This window comes from Molothrus ater, chromosome 8 (genome assembly GCF_012460135.2).
Source record: "Molothrus ater isolate BHLD 08-10-18 breed brown headed cowbird chromosome 8, BPBGC_Mater_1.1, whole genome shotgun sequence".
NCBI lineage: Eukaryota > Metazoa > Chordata > Aves > Passeriformes > Icteridae > Molothrus > Molothrus ater.
The window spans coordinates 23,849,226-23,869,187 of NC_050485.2; the positions used below are offsets into that span (position 1 = coordinate 23,849,226).

The 19,962-nt window shown below is 45.3% G+C and overlaps 1 protein-coding gene across 2 annotated transcripts in view; it reads right to left on the reverse strand.

Moving 5' to 3' along the window:
• The window catches only part of SH3PXD2A (SH3 and PX domains 2A), a 234,716-nt gene that overhangs the window by 69,799 nt on the left and 144,955 nt on the right, over positions 1-19,962 (reverse strand). For both annotated transcript variants that reach the window (XM_036385914.1, XM_036385913.1), the window contains exon 6: positions 13,965-13,993. In XM_036385914.1, coding sequence (XP_036241807.1) covers positions 13,965-13,993 — 29 coding nt within the window. The remainder of the gene's footprint in view (positions 1-13,964; positions 13,994-19,962) is intronic.

Below are 19,962 nucleotides of genomic sequence, written 5' to 3' on the forward strand. Positions count from 1 at the left end.
AATACTTGGCTTGGGAATTCAGGAATAATCTTCAAATGTTAAGTGTTAATTTTTTCTTAAATACACTAGAAATATGTTTGGAAAGTCAACAGATTTTCCCCCATTTCTAAATAACAAACATTCCCCTTCTGGGATGAAGGGGCAGAAGGGCAGCTGTTACTCTCTCCTTGCCTGGGAGAAGAGACACCTAGAAAGAAATGTTTATATGACAATCTAAGAGTTTCCTAAATTCTGACAACCTCAACATGCAATTTGAAAAACTTATTTGCAATGGGGAGCGCTGTTCTGGACCCAACAGTTTAACAACAGAGAAGATGAACCCATCAACTAACTGGAGGAAAAGCAGGCTATACTGGTGGCCTTGTCTATTTGTCACTGTGTTTTGAATTGCAGAGCATCTCCAAGACAGTGAAATGATTAACAGATAGTAATGTAACAGATTCACTGTACATATGTAACTGAGGAATTGCTAGCATGATACAAACATTAAGAAACAGCTTTCAGACTTTCCCGATGGAAACCAGAGGTCCAAGAAACACATTGCTGTTTTCTCAGCACTGAGGGAATGCTGAGGTTTTAAAAACCTTTCCTTAAATTAGGGATACAATTTTCATTGTGTAGTCGCACTGCAATTCAAATGGATTCAGTACTTTGACTACTTTGCAGTAAACTCTCTATAGTGGCAGCTTGGAGAAAATCCTGAACTCTTTCAACCATCTGACTCCCAAACCCATGTGCTGCATTGTCACAATACACTGCAAAATACACAGTGGTAAATAACAATAATTTACTTTGGACTGCCATTTAAGAAAAAATGAAAAAGGCTTTGCACTGGTGGAGTGCAACAGGAAATAATCTGGCACAGCAACTTGTGCTGTAGCTCATGGAGGGAATATGCAGCATGTTTCTGTTACAGACTCGGGGCACGCACGGGAAGGGGTGTGAAGGAGTTGTTGTCAGCAACTTGTCTATTAGCTTTTGAATAGACTTCCACTGCCTTCAGAGCACGAGTATGAACTTCAGTCAGCTGTCAGATCTTTTTCCAGACAGAAGAACCTGAATATGACAATGATAAATCAAGCAGATGATGTATTACAAGAGTAAGTGAGGAAGTTTCAAAGTTTGCCCCCACCCAAGCTGCAGCAAAAGACAGAAACACCCAAAGTTAGAGGAAATAGGCTGCACTTAACACAAGTTTAGGGCTACTCTGATCTGTCTACCCAAGAAGAGAGAGAGTTTAAACCTAGATCAACAGTAGCCATATCGACAGACACCCATGTGAGATCTCACCATAAATAAAGCAATTCTGTTAGCAATTATCAATTTCTCAAAAAAAACTCTTTTTAAACAAAGTATTTTTTCTCCGTGTCAAAACTATTGGCTTAAGCCAGAAAAGAAGGGCAATATAAGTATTAACTGGTAAACAATCCCACAGGTCACCAGTGTGGGCTTCCCAGCCCAGGAAGCAGCATAAAAGCAGCAGCACTTCTGAGCTGCCCCAGCCTGACAGCAGCTAGAAGTGGATGAGGTTGCTTCTGAAGCAGAAGACAGCCAGCATATTTCAGCTGCTCCTGCACATCTGCTTAGCATTAAACTTCCTTCTTGGGGATTTTTTTTTTTTATTCCAAGACGTTTAAGCTCTAATTGCTACCAGCTTTTAAGAGTCCCCCCTACAAATAATAAAAATATCAGACATTAGTGATAGATTCCACTTCACAGAGAGCTCAAACGAAGAGCCGCGGCGGGAGCCAGCATACGGGGAGGAGGTCAGAGGCCTCAGAAACATGCTGTGCCTGAGCCAACAAAACACAAGCTTTGAACAGCCCCAGGTTTCCCCTTTAGGACAGGGTTTTACTGGAATTCTGCATGAGGCTTGGACCTGGTTTCCAATGGGATTGGTAACAGTAAACGAACAAACCTTCGCTTCCTGCCACTCCTCTCCCCCACCGCCACACGGCTGAACACTGGCTGGTCTCTGATCACTTGGAAGTGCAGGGGGGAGAAATCTCAGTATCTGGAAGGAAAATTAAAGTTGCCTGCTCAAAGCAGGCCACTCCTAGGGCAATGGCATCCCAATTCTGCTCTTAACACCAGTCCCCACAGCCCCTGCTGCCGACTTCAATTGGAGCCAGAACAAACTCCTCCTACCGGAATTATTTTTAAAAACTCAAAAGGAACATGAATCCATAAATTACAGCTAAGTCACGAGGCCGAGGCAGTTGTGAAGAGCACAGAGGAGGCTTTCCTTCAGAGCCACACTGCACAGAAATAGCAGCACAGCAGGCACGTCACTGGAAGTGGCTGCTGAACCCCATCCCATCGCTTTCAAGCTGCCACGAGGGAGCTGGGCAACCCTCCCACGGGTCAAGGGGGCTCCTCAGGTGTGAAAGAAGAGGAAGGAGTTGAAGGGCAAAATTTGAAGACAAAATTAGGCTGGTTGCTATGGTGAACATGAAACATATTATTCTAGATTTCAGCAGAAGCTTTTGTGCTGCCAGTGAGACTGGTTTGTTTGCTGCTCCTCCCACCTCTGGCAAGAGAGCAGGCGCCAGACTGCTGGGGACTAATGCTTTATGCTTGTGATACAGCTCCACTCATCTCATTTTAGCAGCAGACTATTTGTCTTTTGTACAGTTAGAGCAGAACAAGCTTCCACAAAAACCTACAATAGCTGGAGTCAGTCTAGAATCAAATGCATGAGCTCCATCTACCAAAATCCAGACACCATGTTCATGGTACACATCAGTACTGCACATCCAGGTGGGCTCCTGCCCCAGCAGGTGCAGAGGAACTCCTCCTCCATGGACATTTTAGCAGAAGCTGCAGATACAGGTTCCTTTTGTTAGTAACACTGTCAGAAATGTCAGTTCAGTGTTGAGCCCAGCATCCATGATTTGATACTGCTGCCAGCACCAGGAGGGACGCTCTCCTGCAGAATCACAGAATCAGGGACCATTATAACAAGCATTTTTTAAAACAAAAAGCTGTCTAGCTTGTTAAGCTACATATTTCCCAACAACAGTCCTGCAGTAACTGTGGGCAATTGGATCATACTGGCCATGAGTTTCAGTGTGGTTGTAATTCTGGAGATGTAACCCTTGCCCCAAATGATTTCTGTGCATAGCTAAGAAATTAGCACAGGTCAAAGACAGGCCCCTACCAGTGATCTGGATGTGGCCACCTCGCTTTGGAGGGTAAAGAGTTTAATTACACAGGTATAGCCTGTTCTTTGGAAGTGGCCTTCCACAGAAGATAACAGTCCCAGGACCATTTAACTAATAAAACTATTTTGTTCTCATGAAGCCTTTAACATTACTGGGAATACCAAAATCTCCCAGCTCTTACAGTGCAACTTAAATTACTGAGAAAGGGATTATAAGAACAAGTGGCCATACTGAAGAGATACTGACATCTGGTCCATTTCCAACAGTGCTCTGTTCCATGAGTGCAGTTGAGTGTTTTGCAGACTCATTTTGTAGACTTCTACCCTTCCTGTCTTAATTGGAGAGGTGAAAAGAAAAGAAGCAACGCAATCAGTGATTCCTCAGACTGGAGCTGGGGGAAATAAATGCTTCTTCTGAGGAATGGGTGTGTTCTCATGCCAACAGTGGTATCTGACAAGTCAGCAAGCAGTGGGCTGACCACACTGTTCCTTAAATGTGTCCACTTCTTAGAATTGGCCTAGAGCCTTGTTGGCTGCAATGTTCATCACATATGGCAGAACAGAAAACAGAAGTTGAGCCTGTATTTCAGTTTACATTTTGGAAGACAAGCCTGTATACATGAAGCACTATGTTGCTGTCCTGGGGCCTCAGGTGGGACACCTTACTGCCCCAAGCAGGTAAAGAACCCAAAAGCCAGGCTCAGTCTACTCAGTCCAGGGCTTCTTGCTGGGATTTTGCCTCTACTTTCCACCTTCTTGCTTCCTTTCTGCACTCCTCAGACAAGCAAAGGAACAACCTCCTCCTTCTCTGGACAAGGTGAGGCTGCCCAGTCAAGAGCAGAAAGCTCAGTGAGGAACCCCAAAACCGTGGGGCTTGTTTCTCCTTCCATCTGCAGACAGTGCACCATGCTCAATCCTTGTGGCCCTCTCCAAAATCTCCATCCCCCAGATCCACTGACCATCCTCTGTCAGCCTCTCTGCAGGTTTCTCTACCCTAGTCCCTTCCCCTTCAGCTGGGGCTTGACTCTTCAGTTAAATGGGAAGGCACTAAAATGCAACAGTCCTAGACTAGGGGAAGAAGACAGAAATACTTGGTTTGCTAAGCTCCCCCCAGAAGTGGAAGTACTTTTACCAGAGAATTTCTCTGATGCAGAGTCTGTGTGCAGTTGTACAACACAGCTGGAAAGAGGAAAAAGGCAGATGAGCCTTCATCTGAACTGGAACCATTGTCATGCATTCTTGGCTCACACAATTAATTCATTCACTTAGGCAGAGAACAACAGATAGTCAGAGAAATGGGAGGATGGCACAGAAAGGTTGCGAGTGTTTTGATCTATCTCACGCAGTCCTACTCAGGGCACCCTGTTGAACTGTGCCATTGATGCTTCTCCCCTCAGGCTCCAGAGACACCTAAACAAAACTAACATTTGTGCCTGCTGCCTGGCTCAGTGTGGGCCTGGTCAGACATTAAACTTCTTAGGTATCACCACAATGACAGATTCATTTTTTACTGTAATTGCTGGGCAAGCAGCTGTCCCACACCAGGGTAGCTTAAATAAGCTTTCCTTGCTCTTATGTCTGTGGGATGTTGATGCATCACGTTTAAAGCAAGTATTTTAAGATAGTTGTTGAAGGAATACACATATATTATTTTTTCTCCCCAACAGGAGACTGCATTTTAAAGTAAACCTCTCATCCCTGCAGAGATATCTCCTCTTCTGTACACTTGAAGCTGAACATCACCTCCACTCCCCATGCCATCTGTTCAAGAGGGCTGTATCTTGAAAAAAATATTTGACTAGTGGATTATCAAACATGCAAATCCAGCTAAAGTATCTGAGTAAGAGGATTGGCAGCAGGCATTAAATAAGGCCTTTAATTTTAGTCTTATTCACCAAGTTCAGCTTCATCACGAGCAGCCAGGGGAGGGCCTGTCAGTGTGGGGGGTGGGGGCAGAGGTGCTGGGCTGCAGTGATGGGCACAGCCAGCACCTTCCTCTCTCCCTGGCAGAAATGATCCCACTGGGAGCTGTCGGGCACCACCACGCTGCAGACCAACCTCAGACCACGTCCACTTGCCACGTAGGCTGGCGCAGGCCAGACCCACACACACTGCTTGGAAAATGCTCACATCTGGCTTGCACGTGACTCGAGCGTGCCTCAGAAATTCATCATCTGGATAACTCACTCCTGCAGGGGAGAAATCCACAACCAGGGAGCCCTTTCCTGAGTTGGAACAGAGGAGAGGGGCCAGAGGATCGTGTGCTTGACAAACTGCACAGTGACACGCTCACAGCTGCATTTTCACAGCCTCATCCAGTCCTTCATCCTTTCTAAAAGTACAAACACAAAGAAAACTTAGTCCCAATTTTCCACTCTGTTTACTTCTGCAAAACCCCATTTTAATCCCGTTCACAGACCCAGAAGTATCCAGGACTGTTTAGTTTTTGTTCTGGCAGCCATTGCTCACATTAACTCTTTCCACATGGCAAGTGGGGATTGTTTCCCACATGATCCCTGTGGTACAGCCCCTGCACATACAGTTTTGTACCAGTTCCAAGTTTTGCTGGAAAGTGCCTAGAATATCTGAATGCTAATCCCCATCTACAGCTGTACAAACTGAGAGCATCACCCCTCTGAGGAAAAAACCAGTCTCCAGCCCTGCCAAGGAGGAGGGCAGCAGAGCCCCAGACGTTGCACTTGGAAACTCACAGGTATGTACACATGCTGGGATTCATGTGTGGCTCAAAAAATGAGCAAGAGTCAAGTCCCAACTGTGAAGGAGCCATGCTGCCAAGCACAGAACACTCAGCAGCATTGGAGTGTCCAGGCAAAGCTGGCCAATAATCAGTGTATATTGTATTGTAACCCCTGCTGGACACCTCTGGAAGTAAAGCTTCCAGCCATTTCTGGTTGGGTGAGCCATCCAGAGTGAACTGGAGAGAGGATTTGTGCTGTCACGCAGCCTGGACACAGGCCAGCTCCAATGGGACAGGTGTGAAGCCATGCACACAGCTGGATGCACTCAGGGAGTGCTATTTTAGGGGTGAGTTCTCTCAACAGCTAAGGATACACACACCCTACATCCAGGTTTCCAGAATCTGGGGACAGAGTGCTCACCAGCATGAGACTAAGTTACCCAAAATGCCCAGGGAAGATTTTATCTGCTCCTCTCAGCCAGCCAGACCCATCTGTGCCCCATACAGATTCCTGGGGTGGCTGAGGATCATCACCCTCTGCTCCAGCTCCCAAATGCACTTCTCACCTGCCTTACCCAGTGTGCCAAAATCAAAATACCAGTACTCTCTGTGCAAGAGAGGAAAAACCCACGCAGGCAGCGTTAATACCATCTGCCACTGACAGACAGAAGAGGGAGGAAGAACAGGAGCAGATGGAGAACAGAGAATTTCTTAAAACCAAGAGAAATGCCATTATATCCCCTAAGGTACCAAGTGCTTTCTCTGTGCTTGGCTGAAGACACTCTGAGGCATTTGCATGGTTCAAACTCTTCTACCATGGCTGTGCTCAAGCCACACCTCATTTTTCCAGCCCTGCCTGCACCCAGTCTCCCTGCCCTCTCCCTGGACACAGGGCTCTCTGCAGCACCGATGCTGAACTGGGAATGGCAAAGAACACAAACACATTCTTTTCCCTAATCCTGCACCCTGTCCCCACGCTTCAGTTTAAAAGCCAAGGAGCAAAACAAAAAACCCACACAACATACAAACATCTCTTTCTCTCTTATCCCATCTTCCTCCCACCCCAGCATATGGGCCACCCAGAAGATGACAGTGATCCTATACATCTAATGGGCCACACGTCCTGTCAGCAGAAAACTGAAGCAGTGCAGAATAAAGTCTCCTATCTGCTCTTCTCGTCAGTAGCCTCAGGCAGAAGTCCAAAGCACTTCAGTTTAAGCAGTGACTTTAAAAATATGGTGTACAAGGAGAAGTGTGAGATCAGCTTCCTTCTGCCAGAACACTACAGACTGGATTTGGAGCGTGGGATTGGAGTGGACAGATTCACATCTTGACTGAAGATGCAGAATTGGGTCACACACGCACAGATGCTGCAAGGACATGAAATCTGCCTGACTTAGCGGCAGCTCCTCCTCAAATTCTGCTCTCTCCTAGTGCACCTGAGCACAGAAGCAGTAGTTTTGCCTTGGAAAAAAACCCAAACCCACAGAATGGATGCTCCTCTAGTTATATGAAAATTTTGTTTAAAAAAAAAAGACGTATGGTCTTGTTAAAAAAAATATCAGGAAAGAAAATTAGGTCTATGGGGAATAACTGCATCAAGAAAAAGCCAATAGACTTACCAGAAGTTTAGCAAATTCACTACCTGAGGAAAAATAATTCTCAGTCATGAGAAGAGGAAGCTCTGTCATTGATGACTGAATTCAAGATGCACATTGAGATCATTAACTACTAACTTCTTCCAGAACCAGGCCCAAGATGTATATCCCCAGTAATTAAATGAAAAGGCTTGTTTGATCCTTAACTGCTATGCTTTTGCCTACTCTATCCTTCTTTTATTACTAACTCCTTTATCTTCCTAAAAAAAAAGAAAAAAAAAAAAGAAAAAAAAAAGCAACAGCTATGTGAGTACCAAAATGTTCTGCCAGAATCTGCTGTTTTTAAATTCCATGCAGTAATTAGTACATACAGCCAAGAAGGTTAATCGTATGAGGAGGGAGCAGATCACAATTTCTGATCAAGAGCAATCTTGTCAGTACATGCTTGTGAAGTTATAAAATAGTGCCTGGCAAACTATCTCATCCAGCCATCCTCATCAACAGGCCAAATGGCACCAAGGAGCCAGTCCACCATCCCTGCTTCTGCCCTGATTGTAGGAAACAATGCAAGGAGCACAGGGCACACGTGTGATTCATCAGGACACAAACAAGAGCACATGCCTCAGTCTGCAGGGATCATGTCATACCACAGATTTCGTACAAGGATTAAGACACCAAGTTATATGATTTAAGATGTTCCTGGGACCTTGCCATGGGCTTGGACAGATTTGCATCCCTATTCACCACCTTAAAAAAAAGAAAACCAACCTTCCAAACTAAAGCTTTCAGAGGAACTATAGGGAGACAGACTTCAGAGACAAACACCACCAGAGCAGAATGAGTCAAAGTAACATTTGAGTTAAAAACCACATTCTAAAAACCACATTCTAACTTTGTTGCTACCACCTAGGCTCAGATTCACTGAGCAATGACCAAGTCCCTGCTTGGGGCAGGTAGCCCCCAGCATCTGCTGCAGTCGCCAGTCTGAGAGAAGAGGCATTGCCTCACGCTGGGATTGACCATAGTAGTTAATTGGATTTTTCAGCCTCTTTAGTAACACACTTAGATTTGGCTTATTTAAGAACCCAGTTAAAAGGCTTAAGAATTCTTCTGGCTGAGAAGGTAAAACTGAGACAGATTTCACAGTCAGCTGGATTAGTTAAGGCATCCCCCAGTTCTAATACTAAACATGACTCCAGATACTGCATCCCATCAATACTGCAGCAACCTTAAGGCAAAGGCAAGGCAACACTATATGCCTCTTGGAGCAGTCCTTCCTTCTCCCTCTACTTCAGCCATTTCCCACAAATGTTACAAAACACCTGCCAGGGCTGGAGGCTGTACATTCCCTGCTCACCCTGTACCTATGTGTAGCTAAGTGCTTGCCACAGGCCTGTGAAGCTGACAGAGACCTCCCCACTCAATTCCATCAACCAAGCTTTGTTCCCAGGGTCACCACCTCTGTCCCGCAACAGGTAAAACCAGCTCCAGCCACATAACCCTGCTGGTCCAGCTGGGAGCTCACACATAGGTCAATTATTAATTGAATAATTAAGCACAGAAGGGGTGGCACACACTATTCATTTTCTCCACATTTTCTTAAAGGAGGCAGCTCAGATCACATCAAGAAAATAAAGCTCACTTATGAAAAGGAAAAAAAAAGAGAGTGAGCAAGACATGCTGTGGAACTCTAAGTGCAGGATAGACACATGCAGAGTGACAGGGTTAGAAAGGTTAAGCTCTGAAGTGAAGAGCATAGCTCAGCTGCAAGGACAGAAAAAGCCACAAGTTGAGACATTTTCCTTGGTAATTACAAAGGAAGCAGAAAAAAACCTACCCCAAATAATGCAAAGAAACAGCAATTAAGGCAGTCCCTGAAGCTGACAGAGTGCACATCCTTGGTGCATGAGGACAAGAAAGAAAGTTTCTCTAGTAATGAAGAATTAGGCTGAAGAAGCAACTTGGGCCATTAGCTCCACCCATAATTCCTAGGCAGCGTCCCACAAAGTGATCAGCCACCAGGGCCCTTGGTGTTTTTACAACAATCTGCTTGTTTCTCACTTGAGGCCCCACTTCTGTCATTGCTGAAACTCTCTCAACTCTGCTTAGTAATTTCCCCACTGAGGGAAAAGACAGCATTACAGATGTTTCTATAAAAAGTTTGTGAAGTATCTTCCAATGGACTCTGAAGTTTTTATTTACTTGCCAGCAGATATATCCTTCCTAGGTTTAGATTACAGGAGGGAAAGAAAACAGTGATTGTTGGCTGTGTGTAGCCATAATCTTGCTAGTCCAAAAACTGGACAGGGAAACCCAGCTGAAAGATGGTTTACTCATTCAAGGAAGCTTCATCAGCATCCTGAGGCAACACTGGCTTGAACCAAATCATTAACTTAATATTTTAAATGCCCAATTACTACTTAAAATAGGCTTCAGCTGCCAGACTCAGCCAAAGCACAGCCAGCTCCATGCAGACAGGATCTGAACAGTGAGGGAAAGGAAACACTGCAGGGCTGATGGAGCCATAGCTTCCATTTTATTAAAGCTTATTCCCCTCACTTGGAGGAGCTTCCTGCAGCATAGCACCAAGGTGCCAGAGGAAGCCACCAAGCAAAGGCTTGAAGCCAGCAGCAAGGTGGGCAGTCAGAGCAGGGGCAGTTTGGTTATGGTTCCAGAAGGGGGTGGCCAGCAGTGCTCCTGCCCAGACACATGGAGAGTTGTGACCACAAGGGCTTGGTCACCTACAAGGCAGCTGACAGAGATCAATTTGAAAGCACCTCTTGTGCTGGATCTGACCTCAAGGTTAGCAAAGAGAGTCCTCTCAGTAGTTGAGAAGCACTGAGACTCAGTGCAGAAAAGTTGTGAAGCCCACACCAGCTCCCTATTGCCACCAAACAACAGGCAATGATGCTTCAGATGCTTCAGCTTCGTGACTGGGACCTGACTGCTTTGGCATGAAACCAGGCAGGAAAGATTCTCAGCAAGAGGAGAGGGCAAGATCTTACTCCAGGAGTCTGCAGCTTTCTCTAGCCAGCAAGGGGGTTTGTGTGGTGGGTGACACAATGATATCTTTGGGAGAAACATACTCCAACTGGTTTTATAAGCCACATCAGGATTAGCAGATATCTCAAGGGTTAATTAGTTCACCATGCACAGATGGTAGCTGGTAGGGTTTGCAGAATGGATTAACCTAATCTGTTGCTTGTAATGTACCATACAAATATCCATTCCTAGATTTGCAGCAATTCTACCCTTATTTTGATTTGAGGACAGAAAAACCACACAATGGATGCCAGCATAGAAGTAATGCCTATTTTGAGTGACAAATGAGTAGCTGCTCACTTGGCTAATGCAATTGACAAATTGGAGTTTGAAAAGTAATTCCTTCCCATTTTGATGCAGAGGGTCTTTGGGTGGACCAAGAAGAGCCCATTTGTTGCAAGTGTACAGAATATGCTCATGTAACCTCTCCTCACAGTTGTACTGAGGGCTCTCCAGCATTGACAGATGGTCAGAGAGCAACAATTCAATTGCCTGGAAACATGAAGGCAGCTTTCTGAGCAGCTCTGCAGTGTGTCAAATAAAGCCCCCCAAGCCCAAGGTACCAGCACATGTGGCATTTCAGGCCACAGCAAATGTCTGTGCCTTCACAGAGCCCCAGGTCTCTGAGCTGGATGCAGGTTAAAGCATTTATAATTAGATCACATCCAAGCAAAGGGCTGTGTGTTTACACAGCCCTTTGCACAAGAGGAAGCCTGGCTCAGGGCTGGCATGCAGAGATGCCCCAGATCAGCATAAGACTCCCTTTTGTTTAGCTAAGGACATGCCACGCTATTGCATTTGGTTCAGAAGGTCTCAAATGTTTACAACCAGCATCAACTGCAGTGGTAAATGTTTCCAAAACTCCTATTAAACTCTGAACTTATCCAGTTTCTCCCTGCTCTGAGGAGTGAGCAGAGGACTAGCTAGACACTCACTCTGGCAAGGCAGAGGTCAGGGTAGAGGTGATGTTGGCTGTCTGAGGCATTCTCTGAATGTTTCTGCAATCGGCCACGCTCGTGTCATGCCTGCACATGCCTGAGACACAGCGGCTGTGGGATTCCCGCTGGACAGTGAGGGACAGCTGTGCTCACACCCAGCAGCCTCCTCCCAGCACATCTTTGGTCAAGACACAGGATGTTCATAAGGTCTCATTTGTTGGGAGGTGCTTGCATTTAAAAATGCCTATTTGTCTCTTGTTTACAGATGCAGTAGTTCCATGATCTGCACCTACAGAAGAAACTGCATTTCAAAGCTGTTTTATCTTAAAAGACCATCACAGCAATCCTGAAAATCTGTGCTTATTTACCCCATCCCTTTTTCAAGTGTCATACAGCTGATCTTTGTTAGAGGCTGTAACTGGCAATGCCCTTGGCATATTCCTTTGCTCATTGCGTGCGTGCTCCCACAACATCCAGCTCCAAACAGAAGGAAGCATTCCTCTGCCATTCCAAAATCAAGCAAGAAGATGGCTGAGAACAGAGTCCCTTTATGCAGCTCCATTTGTTCACAGTGCTGGTTCACATTCCTCTTTATACGGGGCGAGTGGAGAAAGTGTCCCACAGCTCCAGTGTGTCCAAGCCCTGGCTGCACAAACAGCCCAGTGCCAAAAAGGAAAGAAGTGCAGAAGGAGATCTGGCAGCACAAGGAGCTGGGACAGCCAAAGGAGGGAGCCCAACCTGAGTGCCCCTGGCAGGGATGAATGACCATGGCACTTGGGGTCCTCAGGGCAGGGGGCCAAAGAGTCCAGCAGGGCAGAGCACCCACAAATGGCATCTCAGCTACACTGACTCAACTGCTTTTCTCATGATGTCATGGCAGATCAGCTCCAACTTGCTCCCAGAGCCACAGGAATGGAGAGGCAGTAGTTTCCTTCCACTCCCAAAGCAGTTCCTCACATCTCTTGCACATGAATTGCAATACTCTTTCATGAAAACTGGTGCACTGAGCCCAAAGCTCTCTGTGTCTCCTAATGCTGCTGTTCCAGGTCAATGCTAAATCAGGCTGCCCCAGAGACTTCAGCAACGTTTTTCAAAGATTTGTACATGGCCCAAAAGCCCCCAGTGCTCAGGATGTGGCACTGAGCCAGGAACTCCCACACTCAGCTCTGCCCTCTACCAAGTCACTTGGACTTTTTTATTTATGGTCAGCCCCTCTAGAGAAGGTGCTGCTGCCAACTTAATTCACAGGCTGTTATGAACACACACTTTCCTTAATATTACATTTAACAAGTCCTAGAAGTGCAACCCAGACAGAAGCTTTGCAGGAGATTAAGAAGACCAAGCATGCCCTAATTTATTTGTGGGACCAGCACCTTGTACCATGCTTGCCTCTTCACTACCACCCCCCCCCCACCTCAGGAAAATTCAAGGAAAGGTACCAAAACTATTGGCCTGCAAAGGCAGCTGCCAATTGATACCCAGGCCAATAGGGTTAAGCAACAGCTTCTCTTTAGTGCATCACTTAGCTTATTATAGGATGGCAGCTTAAAAGCCCTCATAATTATCCAACAAATCAATCTAGACAGTGATATTCATTGCAGTCCAGTATATTACATTCATCTTCCCTTCCAGAGACTAAGCCACTGCAGTGTTTCTTTATCATCTTAAAAAGCAGGAAGAAAAAAAATCCTCCTCTCCCTGCACACAGGCCAGAGTTTTCCAGGAGTCAGTATTGGTTTGAAAGGCTTCTCTTTGGATGCCCTGAATGCACTTTGAAGCATCCAAGGTTCCAAACAAAGTCAATGAGAGTTGCAGGTGCTCAATGGTGCTTAGGGAAAAAAAAAATTGAAAAAAATAGAAAGCCCTGACACATCCAGCTCAGAGCAGCCAAACCCAGAGGCCCATAATTGCACATCCCTATTGAAAACACATCTGTAAAAATCACTAAGAGCTACATGGGGAGGGGTAAAATTGGATTTATATAGTCTCAAATCAGAGTTTTATAGGACATTTCAATCCAGGATTTTAGGAACAAAACACTGAGCTACAGCCTTTGAGGCAGCCCAAACCCAGAACATTTTGCATCAGAAGCCTCACCAGAGCACTTTGGAAAGGCAAGACAAAAAATCCAAATCAGCAGAGAAAAAGATATCCTTCCCCTCCAGAAAAGAACCCCAGCTCTGACTCTGCACTTTGACCATTTGCAATGAAAAATAAAGAAATGTAATACAATTATCATCTCACATTGGAGATGGAGCTGTATAAATACAGTTAGAGAAGAGCAGTCATTTTAACTGCAATACTATATACAGTATATAGTATATATATAACTATATAGCATACAGATGCAGTTCTTCTATACAGCTCAAAGGAAAGAAACTGATGCTTATCTCTAGCCAGGATTCAGCAATGAAAAGTTAAACTGCTACACAATTTCACACCACACAAGATAAACAGAAGGGGAAAAGCAGGGGGTAAGGACCTCTCTAGAATCATGCAGCACATAAAAAAGCCTGGTGTCTTACCTGATTTCCTCTTTGAAGATCCATAGTCCCTGAAAAACAGACAACAACAAATAGACATGGTTAGAGCTGGGAACGGTGCTGAGAGAACGGGTGCCTCCCAAATTTCCACCCATACGCTCCAGGGCTGGTGCTGCGCCCTCTCTCCTCCCTCGCTCGGAGCGGAGGTGAGGGCGGCCGGGCACGGGCGGGGGGCGCGGGCAGCACCGGCCCCTGGGCAGCACCGGCGGGGCTGCGGCAGCACCGGGGGCTCGGAGCATGTGATCAGCCGGGCAGAGCGAACCATCCACCGCCGCCGAGGCAGGGGAGAGGGGTGTCATTTTTTCCCCTTTAAATTGTGCTGTTAAATGCACAGCTACTGGATTAACCCTTAGCGTGCCCCCGCAGAGGAGCGGGGGTGGGAACTGTTTGCTGCAGGGATGCGGCGGCTCCAGGCTGAGCTGGCGCTGCTGGTAGTCCCGGGGCTAATTAATTTGTGAATAACCTCCAGTCCTCTACTAGTTATCTCTGGCAAGCGCTTGGAAAGCACAAGGGAAACAAACAAACAAGCCGAAACAAACCCCAAACTTTGTCTTTTCTTCTTTCTCCCAGGATAGAACGCGCACCCTTACTTTTCCATAGTGATTTAAAGGGTGCTGGCACCTCCACTCATGCAAAACAGCTGAAACCCCAGACAGCTGCTATGGGAGGGGAAGAAATTACAGAAGGAGCTGCAAGAACTGATTCGGGATAAGCAAAACTGAGGACAGAAATACTTGGCTGATGGCTGTGCTTCCCCGGGCGCTCTCCGGAGCCGGTGAGCCCCAGGCCCGGGCAGAGGCAGCACCGCTGTGCCCGCACGGTGCCCCCCGCACCTGGCAGAGCTCATGTGGGCAGAACCACCCATGGCAGGTTCTCCTCGCAGGAATCCCACCAGAGGGGCAGGCAGGAGCCTCTACGCTTTGGGGGCTGGGCTGCCAGAAGTGGGGTTTTGTCCCTTGCTCCATCCTCCAGAGCATCAGGGAGGGGTTAGCCCAAACTGTTTATTTAAGGAGAGTTTGGGGGCTCAGCTGAAGAGCCCCCAAAGCTGCCTTGAGGGCAGAGTTATGTTTACCTGTAAATTCTGTTTCTCCCAGAATTTTGTGTGCATCCCCATGCCTTACATGTCTAAGATTTGCTTCCAGTGAGTAATAATTGGGAATCTTTTGCACCCTCTTTTAATTTCCCAGTGTCGTTTCTACTTCAATTAAATGGTTGTTTTCTCAGCCATATCTGCAGCTGTATTTGATGTGATGATGCTACTGCTCATGAATAAGTTGCTTCTTCTACAGAAGTGATATCATATGCAAATATAATTACTCTATATGGTGCCTGAAACAGAGATCCCTCAGACCAAGCCAGGGATGGTACAATCCCCAAAATGTAGTCCTCTACCCCAGCTTGGCTCCCATGCCAGTCTGGAGCTTTGTGGAGCTGTCAATACAGCTCTCCTGGCATGCAGAACTCAATTCACATTATTAGAAATGAGGTAATGATTGGTTGATACTTAATGAAATAAATTAATTTATCATTATAAAATAGTTATTTGCATCACTGCCACCACTAATTCACAAGGCTTAATGAAAAAAAAAAAAAGAAAAGCCAAACAACCTGTGGGGCTAGCTTTCTTCTTTTCATCTAGTCTTTCTGTAAGTTATAAAGTCAACTTTAATTGGGTTCTGATTTTAGAGTTCCTGAAAAAACCCCAGGTACCCCGTATCTCCCTGTCTTATTACTTTTTTGTACACCCACATTTCACTCATTAAGTCAGAGGAAAGCAGTATCAAATAAAATGAAGCTTGAAATGAAATCTTCATCTCCACAGTGAAACTCTGAAATCCAAAACTTGTTCCTCCCAGCAAGGACAAAAAAAAAAAAAGTAGAACACAAAGAAGATATAGCAAATAATCTCTCTGGCTGTGTAAAGTGCTCTTTGTGTACATATTCTTCACCTCTTTTCTGCTAAAGAAGAAAGCCTGTATTGCTGCTTTGTAATAGCAGCAGCAGCAAGGAGCCCTGCCTGACTCCATGTTTAATTTTTTTAATGTCTTACTATCCTGCATATGACTCATTGATGTATCTTCCCTCTCCCAAGTGATGATATATATGGGTAATACCTCTCAGCCTCACTGTTTTCAATGAAGCATTAATTGTGAGGTATTGGTTTATGTCTCCAAAGCAATAAAGGAAATTATTTAATGGTTTCTCTTAACTGTAACAATTTCCAAGTAGAAACTCTGATCTCCTGCAACCCAGACTGCACCTGGCACACCATTAACCCTTAGATCAGACAAAAAATGTGGTCTTGCAGAAGAAAAACCCTTCCAAGGAAAGGCACAATCAATGTCATATCTGTAGTTATGCAGGGAAGCTCACTTTCTTTTCAGCTCTTGCTCTTTTTATCTTTTCATCTTTATACACACGCATATTTCCATTCTTCTTCCATTTCTATATGAGAACAGACACCACCATCCTAACTCCACTGCCAGCCACAGCTACAAGAATAACAATGAAAGCAGCAGGAGGAACTAAAAGTAGCTCTGGCAGATCTCTTCATCATCCAGGATCACTCCATACTGAACAAACACCTATCTCAAAAATAGTATATCTCTACCCTTTTCTGAATTAGAATCTAGCAATTTTGTTTAAAGTCTTCCTGTGGGGCACCACCTTTAGCTGATGCTAAGCCTCATTACTGGCAAGGAAAATATTTCCTGCTGCTGATGGTATTAAAACATAGCTGGTGCCAAGCACGTCACACAAGCTGGATACTCTCCTTCAATGACAAAGGAGAGGGAAGCTGGATCTCCTTTCTCATCAGCATTACCCCAAGATAACATTACTAATTTGAAATCTAGCAATGAATGTGAAAGGAGGACCATGGACATTGCTATAAAGCTAACTGCCTTGTTAGCATATTAAGCTATCCACAGTTTGGAAATATCTGAATCATAAAAAGATCTTATGTTGAATTAATATGTCACTTGCAATCTAATTTAAATATGAAGGTTGTATTAACAATGTTATGGAAAAGTTTTATGGCACATCTTTAGGGACTGACTTTGCTGCTGTATTCAGTGAGAGTCAATAAACATTGATGTGTGTGCACATGTGTTTTGATCTATCCAAATACATACAGATACACACAAACAGTGGCACAATCAGAAAGTTGTTTAAAAAGTGAGGAGTATCCTGACATTTGTTCAATGGAGACTAAGAAATGTTCCAAGTGGAGAGGACTGGAGGTGACTAGGTGTATTGGTGACAGCTCTGTCTATTTTCTAATTCACTTTGATTTATATCTGTCCCAGAGGGTTTCTCCTGCATCCCCTCTGGAGATCTGGCAAGTCTGCAGAAGCCTCCTGCAGGATCAGCTTCCCTTGGAGGTGATGGGTTCAGTCAGGGGGCCTCATCCCTGTGGGACCCATGGTGCAAAGAGTTTTGAAAGCTTCTCCCCCTTGATGTGGGACAGCAGACCCAGAAAGTTCACTCTCTGGGATTCCTCCTTTCCCAGATACGTCACACTTTAGCCCAGGGCCACTGCCTCTCAGTAAAGCAAGGCTTGGCTTCAACTCATTTAGCAAAGATTTCAGACAACCATGAGTTTCAGTTATGAGGGAAAACAGTGCCTGCAAAAGATGAGGAGCTGTCAGACCCAGGGAGCAGCACGGCTGGGGGAGCTGCACAGCAGAACTGCAGCAGACGGGACAGAAGCTAAAGGGAGAGTAAATCATCTTCCTGTCTCTTTCTCAGTGTTTGCTGTTTGAAGGAGATGAGACAGTGACAAACCCTGAGTAATGGAGGTCAGCCTGTATCCTCGAGAGTGTTTTATACATAAATTGAAATTGTTCTGTATTTGTTGGCTTTTGCTAATTCGTGTTTAAGGACATTGTAGTCATTTCTGTTCCCAGGCTCCTTAATTCCTAAAAGTCTCTAGTGGTGTGGGCAGACTGTGGTGGAGATATATGACATTTCAAGCAAACAACTCAGATTATCATTTAATCACAAATGATTTGCCAGGCAGATTAAAAGCACAGAAATATTTTTACAAGGAAGTCCACTCTCTCCTTCCCAACACTTAGGTTTGCAGTCAGTAATGAAGATGGCTTTTTCACAAACTGTTTTTCTTAGCACTGCTATCACATTCTGTGACACTATTTTTAAAGTAAACCAATACAAAAATACTTTGCTACTACTCTTTATGTGCACAGGAACTTGAGCCTTGAGAATATATTTGCATCTTGAAATGCCCCTTATTTTCATCAACAGCCAGACTGACATTTTCTATTTGAGACAAGGCACAAAACCAAGTGTGACTGAGAACTGGCACCTGCCTGTCACCAAGGACTATGGCTGGAGGAGCACCTAACACATTAATATTATCCAAACACACAGGAGCTATATGGAGAGTGCAGGGTTGTAATTCATACTCGTGGTACTCAGAGTGCAAAAGCTGAACCATGTGCATGAAGGCATCTCCATTCCCACTGAGCTCTGAGACCCATATGACACGAAATTAAGCAAAATTAACTCTGTGTGTTATGCATTGGGAACAGAAACTCAAACAGATGGATGCACACAGCTATACATTTTCCCCCTACAGCATTCCATGCTCTGATATCATGAAACCACAGCTGATCTCTTCCCTGAGCCAAAGAAACAGATGAAGGCTTTTTTCCTTCTTCTTCTTCATTTTTTTTTAGAAAGCATTCTGTTCATTTCCTGACATAAATCGTTGCATTGTGGAGCCCTCTCCACCATGAATCTGTCCTTTCTGAGCAGAGCTGGAGCTTTCCAGCCCTGTGAGAAAGGGCCCCATTGTGGTGGTCCCAAGACTCCAGAATTCCTTGCCGCGAGCAAGAGGGACTTGTGGGGCAAGAAGAGAATCTGTCGACCTGACTCCCACCCCAGGCATTTCTCACTGGCTGGACATGGCCCCTGCTGCTGCTAAGAAGGGTAAACCACTGTTGTGCAATCACATCCTTAAGACAACAGGGACAAAGCAAATGAAAGGATTTTGCTTTCCTGTCACCTTCCTGTTGTCTTCACAGCGTGTCTGCAGAGCAAACAGCCCAACTTTATGTGTTCTATACTTCTGCTTAGGCTGCAGTGACTTTCTCTGCATTCATAAAAAAGGTGGCCCAGTTTGGCTCACCAGGACCCAACTGGAGATCTTGATTTAGTGCTTTAGTGACATCTGACAACTTGCTTGAACACAGCAACTTAAAATTCAACCAAAGTTCTCCCTGTGAAACTCCAAGCACAACACTGCAAAACTTATTAGGTGCAGAAGAGATCTCCCCTATACCAGTAACCTTAGCTTGCACAAAAAAGCCAAGGTTGGAAGGAGATGGACACTGTCTCCTCTCCAGCAATGCTCCCTGTACCTGAATCCATGGATTTCTATCATGAGGCAGAGGTGCAGGACAAGGTTAGAGGATACAACAGTATCCTCTGTTCTGCACTTATCCTGGAGATTAGCCCCCCACCAAGTCCAAAGTGCAGGGGATGCAGACAACTCCAGGACAAGTGACATCCCCATGGGCCATCTCAGCCTCGCATGGACACACTGTGCTTGAGAGCAGCAGCCATTTCTTTCTTTGTGTAGAATGGGTGTTAGAAGGACAAGAGATGGGTTTGAGGCACCCAACCCTTTCTCTAAATGAGTAAGAAATGCCACAGATTTTTGTCCCAGGATTCCTCAGCAGTGAAGTTGATTGCTTGGCTCCAGAGAGCAACTTTAGTATTTGGCTCAGGCTAAAGAAATGCAGAATTAGCCTCTTGCATTTTTACAATTATATTTTTATGATGAAATGATCCTCCTGGAGGAAGACAGAGCTTTGAAAATGCACATTCAGCGTTTCACCAGGCTGTGAGGTACAGGGCAGGGCGCTCTGACAGCAAAGCCCAGCCTCTCTGGCACCAGGGAGAGATGGCTCAGCACAGGCTGGGGGCTGCAGAGCACTGGAGCAATGAGCTAAGG